Source organism: Pyrus communis, chromosome 10, assembly GCF_041283825.1.
Source record: "Pyrus communis isolate YQ-2024b chromosome 10, ASM4128382v1, whole genome shotgun sequence".
Lineage (NCBI taxonomy): Eukaryota > Viridiplantae > Streptophyta > Magnoliopsida > Rosales > Rosaceae > Pyrus > Pyrus communis.
Genome location: NC_142574.1, coordinates 23,595,308 through 23,610,833, shown reverse-complemented (window position 1 = coordinate 23,610,833; position 15,526 = coordinate 23,595,308). Strand labels below are relative to the sequence as shown.

At 38.6% G+C, this 15,526-nt stretch overlaps 1 protein-coding gene across 1 annotated transcript; it reads left to right on the top strand.

Moving 5' to 3' along the window:
- Window positions 1-10,411: 10,411 nt before the first annotated feature.
- Window positions 10,412-12,380, top strand: LOC137728698 (cytochrome P450 94A1). Its single transcript, XM_068467438.2, has one exon. The coding sequence runs from the start codon at window positions 10,654-10,656 to the stop codon at window positions 12,163-12,165; it is 1,512 nt and encodes a 503-aa protein (XP_068323539.2). The 5' UTR covers window positions 10,412-10,653; the 3' UTR covers window positions 12,166-12,380.
- The last annotated feature ends 3,146 nt before the right edge of the window (window positions 12,381-15,526 follow it).

The window sequence follows — 15,526 nt, the reverse complement described above, 5'->3', positions numbered from 1 at the left end:
AAAACAGTTTAATCTTGGATGCAGATACAACTAATCCATTGGACTTAATTATTATAGCAAACATGTGCAAATGTTTCCAATGTTAGTCTGTTGATTTTGAATAAATAAGCACATCATCAATATAAATAATTGAAAAATGACTATATTGATTAAAAATTTCATTCATAATATTTTGAAATTCACTTGGGGCATTCTTAAGGTCGAAAGGCATTACATTCCATTCATAATGTCCGAAAGTTGTTTTGTATTTATCAGATTCATGGATTTGAATTTGCCAAAAACCTGATTTCATATCAAATTTTGAAAATATAACTGCTTGAGAAAGTCTCTTTAGTAAATCTCTTTTGTTGGGGGATTGGATATCGAATCCATTCCAAAACTTCTTTCAAAGGTTTATAGTTAATAACTAATCGGGGGATACCTCTTTCTAACTCTGTGTTCTTTTGAACATAAAATGCAGGGCATGACCATGGTGACTTACTTTTACTGATAATTCCTTTATTAAGAAGCTCTTGTATCTCTGTTTTGCAGAATTCCAAAACTTCTTGACTCATTTGAATTGGTCTGGCTTTGGTTGAGATTTTGGATTCATTAAACTCCTTGATATAAGGAAGCTTAACGATGTGTTGTTTCCTATGCCAAAAGGCGTTGGGAATATCTGAACAGATGTCATTAACAAGTTTCATTTGAAAAGTATTAATGGCTTCTAACAAAGACTTATTTTTTAGTTGTTCTTCAATTCTTTTGTGATTAATTTCTTCCTTTAAGAAATTAATTTGTTGTGTTTTATGAGTAATTAAATTGAGGTATCGCGAAACGCTATTTTTCCGTAAGTGTTTTAATTTTTTGAGATATGTCTCCTTACAATACTCAAATGTGACTTTCTGTCCTAAGAAGTGGGTGGTAATCCTATTGTGATGAAACTTAAAAGGATATATGAGTGCCATAAAAGGGAGACCTAATATGACTGGGTCAGAAATATTTTTTATTAAAACAAATGAGGTTTTCAAACAAATATCATTTTGACAAACATACACTTTTGGGATTTCAAATTTTAATTGCATAGGTGATTGGTTTGCAGCACTAAGTATTTCATTGGACTTATAATAATATTTAGTAGGTATTAACCCTTCTTGAATACAATTGAAGTCTGCGCCCGAATCTATCAAAGCAATGGTTTCAATACGAAAATCATCGATTATTATTTTGATTTTAGAATACCATTTTTGGATTCTTATCTTGTCTAAAAGACCTAAGATTAAATCTTTTGAAGATGATTTGCTCAAATGAGCATCAGAATGATGATCTGAAGAAGAACTGCTTTGTCTTTCATCATGGTTGTCAACAAGGGTTTGAGTGAAGACTCTACTGAGATGTGTACGAATTTCTAGGTTTTTTTACTTTAAAAACCTAATTTCGTCTTTGATTTTATTAACTTCTCGTTGGAGATCTTTGATTGTGATTTCTTTCTTAGTCTTATTAAACCTTTCCAAGGTTGTGCTAAGAGAGATTTTTGGAGTTGGTCGAGGTTGGCTAATGCTGGATTCATCAGAAAAAACTAACTTCTTAAGTTTCTTAAGATAAAAAGATTTTAGTTCAGGGTCATCGACTTTACTTATTAGTTCTATAAGAAGATCTTCTTGTTCTTCTTGCTTATTAAGCACTGAGATTTTGCTACACCAAGCATCAGTACATCCTAGCTTGATGTCGGGGGATGAAAGGTTGGTTGATGAACTATTATCAGAATAGGATAATTCCAAATCATCTTCCGATTGACTATGGTATGTGTCCTTGAGCTCTAAGACTCTGATTAACTGAAGCTTCTCTTCCTCAGAGATCTTCAACTGACTGATTGTTTTCTTAACACGACAATCATTGGCGTAATGGCCATACTTGCCACACTTGTAGCAATTTCCTTTTTGTTTTGGGTTCTTGGAGTGGATTTTTCCACAGGGTTTCCTCTTCCACTTGCTGGTTTTAGGTTTTTCATAAAACTTATTAGCTTCGAAATGTTTATTTTTGCATATGTATTTATTATATTTGGGATAAGATCTACCTGAGTACTTGTTGGAGTACTTATGACAAACATGAAATTTTTTTCTTTTTGTTGAAGGGAGCAATAGGAGGTAATCCGTATTGTTCACACATTTTTAATCCTTCCTTCTGGATAATATTAATTATATTTCTATAAGTAAGGGTATTATACGGTATGACACCTCTTCGTTAACTAAGACACTTCTAATTTTGTGTGTAAAAAGATTTGGTAATCCGTTTATAAATTTTTCCTTCCAAAAGGGCTGATTACTATCTTCTCTGAGCATGACTCTAGACATGAACACATCTTTATACCATCTCTAATCGCTTAGAGTTGGACATCTCAGATTGCTGAGTTGATCATGGATTTTGGAAGTAACATTACTAAGTGTTCCTATGAAATGTTCTATTATTGTGAAGAGTAATGTATTGACTGCATTTGGGACTCCTTGTCCAATTTGCTCGTCAAAGATTGGTATTCCTTCTTCATCTTTTTTAACAGCGTTTTTTATTTCATTTCTGGATTGTTCAGTGATATGTTTTTCCCACCAGGAATGGAGCATTCCTGCAAATCCAGTGACCAAAAGGTCGACAACTTGTGTTTGGATGAGATTATGATAGGTAATATAACTATTAGCAACCATGAAGATATGTTGAGTTTGTTTAGAAGTTCTTGTTCTGACAAACCATCTATATTCCATTCATAGAGTTTATCAAAAGAGACTAAGAATTGATTTTGGATATTTCTTTCTTCAAACTGGATATCTGGAGGTATTGGCCTAAGATACCAATTTTTGGTGAGGGATGTAGGATTGACTCTTTTATTGGTAATCCTTTTGAGTTCAAGGTTTTGAAAAGCTTGTTCAACTTTTCGTATGGAATCTGAATCATCTTCTGACTCAGAGGAGGTTGGAGAGATTCCTGATGAAGAATCATTGGGATGTTGTAAGACATGAATTGTCTTTTCTTGTTTTAATTCTGATAACATTTGGTCAATTTTTTGACTTGTCGAAATTGTTTTTAAAGTTATTGCCTTTGAAGAAGATTCTGGGAAGTTAACCAGGGGCTTCTCCCTAATTAACGACTTTGGCTGAGAAAGTTTATCTATTTTTGTTTCAATTTTATCTAACTGTTTTCCAATGGTGTGGAGACTCTGGGTAGTAAAATTGTTTTGTTCAATGACTGGTTTTACACCTGCATCTTCCTTGAGAAGTTTAAAAGGAGCTGCTGGGATTTGCGTATTAGCAATAGTGATTAAAATCTTTTCTTGTGGAGGATGACTAGAGGAGACTATTGTCTTATCTTCCTTAAGCCAATTTTCTTTAGTTATTACTTCTATTTTTTTTTTCAGACTCGTAATAATTTTCAATAGAATCGAAGAAAAACACTTCAAGCTTGTGTGTTTGCATAAATTCTTTCCATTTTTTTATAAATTTCTAATTTTTCTTTTGTTGTATATTTATTTCTAAAAATATTCCTTCTTGGAATATTTTCTTCAGCTTCAATATTAGCATTGAGCTTTTTCCTATCAGGTTTAAAAGGTTTGTTCAAAACTAAAAGTTGATGATGAATCTGACAAGCGTCAAAATCAGATTATGTTGGAGAAGATTGTTCTCCTTGATCTTGGGTTTGGGGTTGGTAAACTGGATGTGTGACCTAAGAGGTTGTTTCTACTGTTTTTAATTTGATATCAATTAAATCATTAATTAATTCTTCTGGGTTACTGATGAACTGGAGGCTACGACTTTTAATTTCCTATTGGCTATTGAATTGATTAACTCTTGATCTTGACCCATCCTATCGGTTGGTATGGATCCAGAAAAAGAATTTCTACTATGAGCAAATGATCTTTGTGACTAGGGAAACTCACAAGATTTTCTGGCTGGATGATCAAAATTGATGTTAACAGTTCCATCAAAGTATTGTTCTATGTTGTCTAAATTAACTAGGCTATTTTGGATAGCTACTGGTTTACTTTCATTAATCAAACACCAATCTAAAGGTAGACTGATATCTGACCAACTAATGGTTCTGGGAACTTTAATGTTTGCATTTTCTTGGTTAGTTTGCATTAAAAGTGTATGGTCTCTAGGACTCTTGGTTAAAGCTTGAAAATTCATGTTTGTGCCAGTGACTTTGTAGGATAATCTGTAAATTAAGGCCAAAGGTTGTGTGCCTTTAAGGACTTGATACCTTGAAGTTTTGATGCTGAGAGTAAGTGCTTTCAGCATGTGAGGGTCTGAAAGGCTTATGGTGAGATCAGGAAAACAATCAAGATGGATAGGTCCATTATAAAGACTTGACTCGATCATTCCAAGTATGTTATTACTGAAGTTAGTGAATCTAGCATCTCAGAGACACAACAAAATAGAGGTGTTAAGGCCTATACGTGTTAAAGGTTTTACGGCTATTTGAACTAAGCCAATGTGGATATAGTTATGACCATCTTTCCTATGAGATTTAATTTGTTCCGGAGAAAACAACTGACAAGTTTCATGTTCTTTGCTAAGAGCATATGCTTTTTCAACCGTTTTAACATGATGTTCACTTCTAAATAAGGCTACTGACCATTTCTTATTGTAAATGCTTTTACTTGAAACCTTGGGGATGTTCTAATCTCCAAAGTCTATACTATCATCAGTTTGAAAATCAAGTTTTTGTTCTTCATTAACAATATCAGGTATTCCACCTAAACTGGATCTAGAGCTAGTGTTGGCCATTGAATTAGATCTGAATAATCTACTCATAGAATTCACAAATCAAGCAAACAAAATACAGAAAACTTATACTCATTCACCTTCCTCGCGTATTCGCTAAACCCTTTCCTCGCTCATGCGCTCCGCTCATACCTCTACCTAGGACTTATTATTTGGACCACGTCTTACTGTTTGGTTGGAGAGTTTAAACAAACAATTATGAGGACGTTAAACTATAAATTGAAAGAGCGATTATGAATTTAACTTGCAGTTTATATATATATATATATATATATATATATAGTGGCTCCAAAGCTTAGTTTGCCCACCTGTACATAGTGTGCTTTGTCTGGTTGTGAATGGTTTCTACCAATATTTTGGTGTGTACTGCGTTCATAATAATCAGATTATGACAAACGCCCAATCCAATCTTTTATATGTCTATATATAAGCCTTCGTTTTGGCGCTCAGTAGCTCATGTCATCGCGTAATCTGTTCTCATAGGCTAAAACCCCATTTATGTTTGTGATTTGTTCTTATGGGCTATAACCCCATTTGTGTTTGTATTTATGTCATCATATTTTACTTATTATATTTGCTTGTATCTTAGTGTAATTGTCGTTCGCAAGTTGGGCCTTCGCCCTTCTGTTTCCCAACCCTTCCTAGCCGTTCCTTTTGATTTTCAGTTTTAACCAAATGAGATCAATATCCTTTATCCTTAAATTTGAGTTTTCAAACGAGAGATTAACATATCACAATAAGATACGATCATCCTAGATTTTGAATTCTTGTTTCTAGCAACCTCGAAACGTCTTTATATAAAGAGGTGTTTGAAAGCAAGTAGGTAGTACCTGGGTTTCATGGCTAACAATCAAATAGTGAAGCTCAACCTTTGGCTTTGTGTTGATGTTCCCAAAAAGGGAAGCTCTCGGAAGGGTTCCAGGGATTCTAGGAATGTTATCGAGCTATGCTCTAATTCCTTTTCTCATTCGCCAATGAGGGCCTTTCACTCTTTTGAAGTTCCTAACATTTTTCGTGAATCCACGTACCGGTCTCGAACAAGGTCGAGTGAAAAATAGGCTCTAGATTCCGTTGTCGATGGAAGGATCTCTCCAAGGCTGAATTATCCAAAAAGGAGTTACACAACTCGAGCTCCTGACTTTGTTGCTCATTCTCTCATCCCTTATGTAAGAGATGAAGCGGGTCATTCTCGTGCACCTTCCCCTCTCCACCCATGTTGCCCCCTGTGTTTTGACTACTCCTTGTCATTGGACGAGCGTGAAACTTTAAAGGGATACTTGCAACGCGTTGAACACCAGGTGGATCCTCTCAAGGGGGAGTTGATGGCTGCTAATTGTGCCGTGTCCGCTGCTCACTCAGATGTCATACATGATGGTTTTAAACAAGGCATTCACTATTTCCGCTCCAAGGCTAAAGCGACCTTTCCCCCCATAAACTGGGATAGTCTCCTCATTCCGTTAGACTAGATGTCATTTTGCTTGTAATAAGTTTGGCCCTTAGGTCCAACCACTATTAGAATATCTAGTAGTGATGTTGTCCTTGTTTTCACCTTCTACCCATAGGTTTATTTCTTCTTTCATTCTTATCTTTTATCGCACTATGTATCCAATATCCAAAAGGTTTTCCTCTTTTAAATAAAAGATGTTCCCTTTTACGAGCTGGAAAAACAATGTCCCACTGCTTGAGCTTTTACTTTTGCACATGTAATGCTTTATTTTCCTCTGCAAACACATGACGTGTTCGAGGAGGAAAATCAGATTTCATCTCGTTATCGATCTCAAAAACAGTTTAATCCTTGGATTCTACTCTTAATTAGTTCTTTACCTATTCGATCTTGATTGGGCCTTTGCCTATTCGATCTTGGGATTTCTTTTCCCACTCGATCTTAGATTTTCGATCTTGATTGGGCCTTTGCCTATTCGATCTTGGGTTTTCTTTTCCCACTCGATCTTATATTTTCGATCTTGATTAGGTCTTTGCCCATTCGATCTTGGGTTTTCTTTTCCCACTTGATCTTAGATTCTTGATCTTGATTGGGTCTCCGCCTATCCGGTCTTGGGTTTTCTTTTCCCAATCGATCTTATGTTTTTGATCTCGATTCGATCCTCAATCCATGGTTTATGTTATCCAGCTTTAGACTTTAGTCGAAGATTCGAATGAAGTGCTACTTTATTTATCATACAATAAGGAGATGTCAACAGACATCTAGGGATACACCCTTTGACATGCAAGGAAGACAAGAAGGGATTTACTTTTCAACATTGTTGGAAACAGAAATTTAAATACGGAAAACATAAACATGAAAAGCAAATGTGGTACTTTCTCAAATGAATTACGTTCCATGGGCGCGGCATATATTGACTTGTTTCAACGTGCCTGAGTTTATAAGCTCCATTTCTGAAGGTTTTGGTCACCTCATATAGTCCTTACCATATGCATCTAAGCTTCATTTCATTCAAATCTTTTGTGTTTTCCATAACCTTTCTTAATACCCATTCACCTACCTTGAATAGGCACGAAAGTGCCCGCTGGAGATGCTGCAATAATGGTTGTGGCCCGCTTTGACCAGATAAGTTCCTCTTCCTTCGGTCTGATGATTCCATCAGCTCGGGCCATCACCTCCCTCATGTCCAGTCGTGGAGTTTCGATTAATGACCTACGCATCTTCGTTTCAGGCAACACCTCTTCTCAGAATACCAAAGACGCTGTGTAAGAATCATATTCTTCTAAGGTGGACAACTTTTCCATAAACCTAGTCATGTAGCTTTTGAAGCTTTCACCAACATTTTGTTTGGTGCTGAACAAGATCGTAACATCTTTTCTTGGCCTCCAATTGCAAACATATTAAGATATGAATGCTTTATAAAGTTCCGTGAAACTTCCAATAAACATTGGTTTCAGTTATCTAAACCAAGTTAAAGATGATCCCGAAAGACTTGAGGGGAACAACTTGCATAGGAGGGCATCATCGTCTCCTTCAAGCGTCATCTATTGTTGGAAGTGGTAAATGTGCTCGACGAGATCAGCCATGCCTTCAAACAACCTGAACTTTGGTTGGGTAAACTTGGTAGGTTTTTTAGCTTTCAGGATGTCTTTTGTGAACGGCGATTTATGGATCCCTCTGGTCGCTTTTAAGGCAAGTTCTATCGGGGTTTGTGGATTATATCCCTTCACAATCTTCTCAATTTGTTCTCACAAATCAACATCATTTACCTTTTTCAATCCTTTTCCCTTGTGATCCTCTTTGCCCCGACTTTTTGTCATCTCAACACGATTGCTGGATGGCATACTACTAGAGTTTCCCTCCTTATCTTCCTCTTCTACACGCTGTCTCTTGGTGCCGGTCACATCTTCCACTACATTTCTCGTTTCAGCCTTTTTCAACGCCTCATCTACTGTCTTTTTTGTTTCATGCAATTCCCTCATTAGCCTTCTAAATTGTTCCATGGCAAGACTGAGTTCACTATTTTGGGATTGAGACCTCGCATGCACTGATCAAGTCCCTGCATCTCCGAAGGGATTTGGAACTTCTTATGTGGATCCAGTCATATTTGTAGCTTGATTTTGTTTCGTGTTCCCATAGACGGCGCCAACTATTAGAGCGAAATTTCTTATGGGAAGAAATACCTCCTTAGATTTGCTGACCGTAATCCTCACGTTCACCGAATCTTTCATTAGAGGAGTCCCCAAATAGTCCTTCCCCGCAGCTTGTCTAGGCGGTGTACTTGCAAGAGATACTCCGACGCTCAAGTCAGTCGATTGATTTTCTATTCTCTGGTTTTTCAAGGGTTCTGATGGCGTACCTTGTTCTTTGGCCCTTCTCCATATTTATAGGATTGCATGCTTAGAGAACAAGTACCACGACCTCTCTTCCTCTCCCACTTCCTTAGTGGTCCTTTGTAATATGACTACATGCTTCGGGAACAAGTACCACGTCATGTCTTCCTTTCCCACTTCCTCAATGGTCCTCCTTAGTGGAGGCAGTTACTTCCTTTCCCACTTCCTTAATGGTCCTCCATAGTGGAGGCAATTATCTAGACACGTGTATCTGTATATTCCTTATGTGTTTTCCTCCCAGTTTATCTTGCACAACACCACCTCTGGGTGATTGGTATTGGCCCATGAATCGAAACCGAATTTTATCCTCCCACAAACTTACATGCCGAGCGTGGACAACATGTCTTTCTAACTAACTCATCATTTAACACCAACTAGGATGCAATGGAGTAACTTTACCTGTTGTGTGTGTGCATCATGTCTATTTGCCTCCCTGGTCATGTAGCGGTTCACGTGATCATGTACTGCTTCACTTGAGGAGAGATATAGAGGGAGGATTGAGTTGTTTCACGGGAGAAAAACTTGGCAAATGTCAATCCTCTTTGTCTATCTCATCATGTAACGCCTCATCCGATGAGAGAGTTAGAAAAATAGAAGCAACTAGTGATAAGTCACGGTTATCTACCCCTTCCGAGCCCAGAGAAAGAGTTGACACATATACGCTTGTTTCATGGGAGAAATGCTTAGGTCAAAAGCAGAGTCAACTAACAAAATGGATGTCACATTATCAATTACTTATCACGTCAAATTTGAATAACAAATTGATAATATCAATAATATCAACAATGTATTAATAATTGATAACTATGCCGATATACGATAGTAAATAATTAGACGATCTAGTTAATCTGGTAATGTGTCGTTATATGATAGTGAATAACAATCAAACTAACGAATCGATACGAGTAGTATGAACAAAGCTTTTGTGGGGTGTGAATGCACATAAACATTGAAGTTGGATTTCCTCTGATTTCCATCCACTTCCCACTTCCGGGAAGGCCTGAAATAGTGTCGTCCTAGGGCTGGGACCCTTGGATCTTGGCTTTCAACAAGACCATTCTGCCGTGCCCGTAGATTTACCCTTGAAGCCTTCGTACATGCACCATTCATTGTCTTTTTGGGTGACAGTTTTGCTTACGTCGTCTTCCATGTTCTAGGTCCACCACTTAAATAAATTGCATAATTTAACCCATATTATGGACAAATTGCGGAGATAAGAGTAATTAGTATTTTTCTTTTTCCGATTTGGGTACTTTGGTGTTGGAATTTTTGGTAAGAGCTATTGACCCAAATATAATGCGACAATTAGGTTAGAAAACGATTTTGGTCATCGTGGTCTTAATATTGAAGAAATAGTGTAAGAAGGGGACAAGGAATGCGCTGTGAGGGCAAATAAACAGGAAAGACCAGAGAATGTGGTTACCGTGTTTCATTCTGTTTGCAAATAGACGTCATTTCAGATCTTATCCAAAGTTTAAGATCAATCTGCCTGGAAAAAAGTTGATTAAATATTTTCCACTAAACTTCTAAGTTTGTCCTTAAATAAATTAGAAAAAGGAAATAAACATTAGTATTTTTACATCAAAAAGCTAGCACACATCTGCACTCCTTCATTATCTCCGGTAAAACCCACCCAAGTGAGAGCAGAATATTCTCTCGAGGTCAACAACGACCATGGGTGATGGTGTTTCTCCAAAATTTTCTTTCCTTTATTTTAAATCCAAGACCCACCATCCATGTACCTGCGGCTGCTCTGACAACCTCGCTTACGTACTAATATCACTATCGATTGTCATTTAATTGTGAACGATTTATGCGCGCCATAGACTTGACTCATTGAAAAGTACACTAAAAACTGTTCATACAAGACCATATTTTTTTTGTAAATTTCCAGTGAAAAGTGATTAGTCTGATAATTTGCTTAAACAGAACAAACTCAGACATTATAAATTAACCCCCAAATCTTGCTGCCAAATCATCCGCAAATCAGCCTCACTACAACAACCACTGCAAATCGTCCGACACCTTTAAACCCTTTCATTTTTCTGCGTTATATCGGCCAGCCATGTTTCTTGAGCTCTTAACCTTCGCCTTCCTCCTCCTCCTTCCCATCCTCTTCAGGTTTTCATCGGACCCGAACCCCAAAACAAGCAAGCTCCCCAAATCATACCCAATAATCGGCACATTCCCATCTCTCTATAAGAACCACCGCCGCAGACTGCCGTGGTTCACCGACCTCCTCCGCACCTCCCCATCAAACACCTTCACTCTCCACCACTCTCTCGGCCGCCGCTTCGTCGTCACCGCCAATCCCACCGTTGTCCAGCACATCCTGAAGACCAACTTCCCCAACTACCAAAAAGGCGAGACCTTCCGCACCACCCTCGCCGAGCTCCTCGGCGACGGCATTTTCAACGCTGATGGAGATAACTGGAAGTTCCAGCGCCAAGTCTCCAGCCACGAGTTCAACACCAAGTCTCTGCGTAAATTTGTCGAACAGGTGGTCGACACCGAGCTCTCGAACCGCCTTATTCCAATTCTCTCCGCCTCCGCCGCCAGCAGTTCAGTCCTGGACTTCCAAGACATTCTTCAGCGCTTCGGTTTCGACAACATCTGTCGAATTGCTTTCGGGTACGACCCGGATTACCTCCTGCCCTATCTGCCCGAAGCCAAATTCGCAGTGGCTTTCGACGAAGCCTTGCAAATCAGCAGCGACAGGTTCAGATTGCCGCACCCAGTATGGAAACTCAAACGGGCTCTCGGAATCGGGTCCGAAAAGCGCCTCCGTGCCGTCGTATCGGAAGTCCGCGAGTTCGCGAAAACCATTGTCAGAGAAAAGAAGCGGGATCTGAGCGAGGCGAAGGCGTTGCAATCTGTAGATCTGCTCTCCCGGTTCTTGAGCTCTGGCCACACCGACGAAAAGTTCGTCACTGACATCGTCATCAGCTTCATCCTCGCAGGCCGGGACACCACGTCGGCGGCTCTAACCTGGTTCTTCTGGCTTCTCTCGCAGAACCCACGTGTGGAAAACGAGATCTTGAGGGAGATCAACGAAGCTGCGTCGTCTGAGTCGGCAGCGGGAAAAGGTTACGACGAGGTGAAGGAGATGGTGTACACCCACGCGGCGCTGTGCGAGAGCATGAGGCTGTACCCGCCGGTTCCCACCGACAGCAAACAAGCGGCAAACGACGACGTTTTGCCGGACGGCACGAAGGTGAAGAAGGGGATGAGTGTGATGTACCACGTGTACGCGATGGGGCGCATGGAGGAGCTCTGGGGGGCGGACTGGGCGGAGTACAGGCCGGAGAGGTGGCTGGAGAGAGAGGAGAGAGGGGCCCACAAGTGGAAGTTTGTTGGGAGGGACACGTATAGCTATCCGGTTTTTCAGGCGGGGCCCAGGATTTGTTTGGGGAAGGAGATGGCGTTTTTGCAGATGAAGAGAGTGGTGAGCGCGGTTTTGAAGAGGTTTAAGGTGGTCCCGCGGGAGAGGGAGGGCGGGGCACAGCCGGAGCTGTTGTCCTACCTCACCGCGAAGATGAAAGGCGGCCTTCCGGTCGCCGTTTTGGAGAGGGCTTAAGTATGCATGTGTATTGTAATGAGTACGTATTGCCAATCTTCAGAAAGACGCTAGGGGTTAATCGGATGGCGGGTTGGGCCTAACGTATAGCGTTTAAGCGGCTAAATAGGACCTAGACGGATGAGATAGATTTAACTGAATCTATTATATTTCGTGTAATAAATGTCAGTTTATACTTAAAATATATATAATTTAATCATAAATTATAAAATAAATGTCATATATATTATGTAGTATTAGAACATAATGAAAACATGGAGAACAATCATATAATGTGTATTCTTTTAAATATTCAACAATTCTCTTACAATTTACTAAAAATATAAAATGCAAAATGAAAGTTATCTATTTTCTATCTAAGTGAGATGCAACCTAGGCAGGTTTAGACGGGTGCCTAGGTGGTTTAGGCGGGCGCCTCAGCAGGTCTAGGCGCTCTTTTTTTAATTTTCAAACGCCAAGGCATTAATCGGGGTAATGGTCAGCTGCCTAACCCCTAGGTGGGGTCTAGGCAGCGCTAAGCGGAGATTTTTAGAACACTGCGTATTGTGTGTGTATTGTAAAGAGTGCGTATGTAATTTAAGTCGAAGCTTGTCATAAGTATTCATGCAATAAAGACTACAACCCGCCAAATAGAAGAGAAAGTTTTCAGTGTGCTCGGAACATAGAGTGGAACACCACATGTTATTATATAATTGAAGTAAAACTTTTTTTTGAAATGTTCTTCCAATTGTATAAGACCATCTCCAAAGGAGATGTCAAATTTTAAACCTAAAATTTAAATTTGAAGGCTTAGACTATCTCCAATGTCAAATCCTAGGTGGAATTCCATGTAATCAAATTTGAAGGTAGGAGTGAGCTCCAACTGATATGTGGATTGACATATGAGTTTTCATATGTCAAATTTGACATATGAGAAAAAGTGATGTTAATTTTTTAAATTATTTTATTATGTGGGTCCTATTAATGCATCAATTGTAGATCTTGAAAAATGTATTTTAATTGATTTCTTTTTCAAATAGATCATACAAATATCATTTATAACAAATAAACATATCGGTTGGAAAAAGAGAAAATCTGACATTGTCACATCAGCCATCAAATTAACATTTGACATTTATCTTTTGACATCTCCTTTAGAAATGCTCTTACATGACACTTTAGCATCTTTTAAACTTTTACTCTCCAACCGATATGTCAAATTTTAAACATAAAATACTAACTCATATGTATTTTCTTTGCATTGGGAATGAAAAGAAACAAAAGGATCATGCTTTAAATCAATAAAAAAATTAATAAAAAGCATTTAATAATTAATTAAAAAAATCTAAAGGTGCTATCAAATTTGGCAGCAAAAGAGAGAGATGTTAATCCATATCATGCCACATCAGATTTGGCTTCTCAATTGGAAAACATTAATGCTGTCTTTTGTTACTGTTATTGCTGATTTGGACAATTTGACATCTCCATTGGAGATGCTCTAATGACATATGGTGTTTCATGCCGTATTTCGAGCACATTAAAAAATCTCTCGAAATAAAAAAGAAGTGTAGAGAGAGAGAGAGAGAGAGAAAGGAGTGTGTTGAAATTATTTCTTTTATTTTTCATTTTTATTAGAAGTGTTAACCCTAAAAATTACAAAGCCTATGTGGTGCGTAGGCCGAGTAACTAATGAGCTAACTACATCTTTCGGTTGAATGAGGGGCGTGCCAACTCATCGGCCGAGAAGTAAAATTTGTTGATGTTGCATTGAGCGCTTTGCTGACTTCTTGATCTTGCGATTGCAACCGAGAAAGGAACAAGTTTCGACCATTCGGGTTCTTGAGCTCAAAGACAAGGCTGCTAGTTCTGCGAAGTTCAATATCAAATTTGGCTTTCAATGTGCCGAATGTAGTCACCTGCAATACCTCACTTCGCCAAGATAGCTAATGAGATGACTTCTGCCAATAAGGATTCGGGAACCCTTCTTGACCGAGACTTGGATAGGTAACTAGTCGGCCTCGACGCAGTGTTGTTTAACCAAACTGAAGGTGCTCCTCGATTGGCTAATTCTACGGTAACAGTATTGTTTATCCAAACTGAAGATACTCACCAGTTGCCTTCACAGTGTTGTTTATCCAAACTGAAGGTGTGTTGGTGGAAAAAGAAAATAAAAAAAATCTCAAGATGTTTGCGCAAGGCAGTTGTGTGTTGAATTGGAGGTCGCTTTTCCGTTGCCATTGCATCTGTATTTATAGGACCGACGTAGTTGGCACGACTAGATAATCGTGTAAAGTCCCCTTGCAACTCAAACTCTGTCAAAAATCAATTCATAACTGGTGTCTAATCATCTTGGCTATCAAATATCTCTAGGATATGATAAAGGCTTTCTCCTAATTTCCCTTGGAAAAATAAATATATATTTCCGCATACGTTACCTCACCAAATGAAAGCATCCTATTCCAACTGAAACTTCTCTTTTTCCACCGTGTTAGTCCAAGTGGAACTGGGCATGCATACTAAATTGCATTTTATCTACAACACAACCTGATCATTTTAAGAGACCATTCTCTATCAAAACCCATCTGACAAAATCTCAGGATCCTTTATGATTATCCATGACTTTTCAACAAAAACAACACCTAGGCTTGTCACATCACCAAGCCTATCACCCTGTCGCATTAAGTCACACATACATTCATCAATTTGTAGTTGTATGCATGCATAATCCCATCCTTGCTTGCTTCATTGCCGTGCGTATCCCAATATCCCATATGTTCAAATCAATGGGAATTTAGACAAATATTAGGTTTAAAAAATTTAATATATTATTAAGAGATAATATCATGATTAAAATCACAACATTATTTCCTGATAATGATTGAAAATTATTTCAACCACTTTGTCATTCAACGGTCTCGATTACTCGGGCCGATAGTGTAAAATCGGGTCCAAACATTGCCCCCCAATTTCCTTGAGCTTTAGCTCGTAAGGCAAATGGTTAAGGAAATTAATTGTTCGAAACCAACAAAATCCCATCGTACCGCCGAAAAAGAAACTTTGTTTCTTAACAATAACATGTATGTTTTGCCAACATTACGACCTTCCTCGACTGCCACAACTTCATACTAGGCTCGGCAACTTTTCCAGAAGGTTGAGAAGAATTTGGAAAGGGGTAGAGAGAAATTAGGGTCGAGTGTAAGACAGGCTGAGGCCGAGGTCGAGAAGAATTTTCCTTGGCAGCTCGGCTTGCCTATGTATATATATACTGATCCAAGGCCGAAGCTTACTAAATATCCTGACTCTTGGATTTGACAACCCACCTTCCACTATAAAACCTTCTGGCCAACTCTTATATATATATATATATATATATATATATATA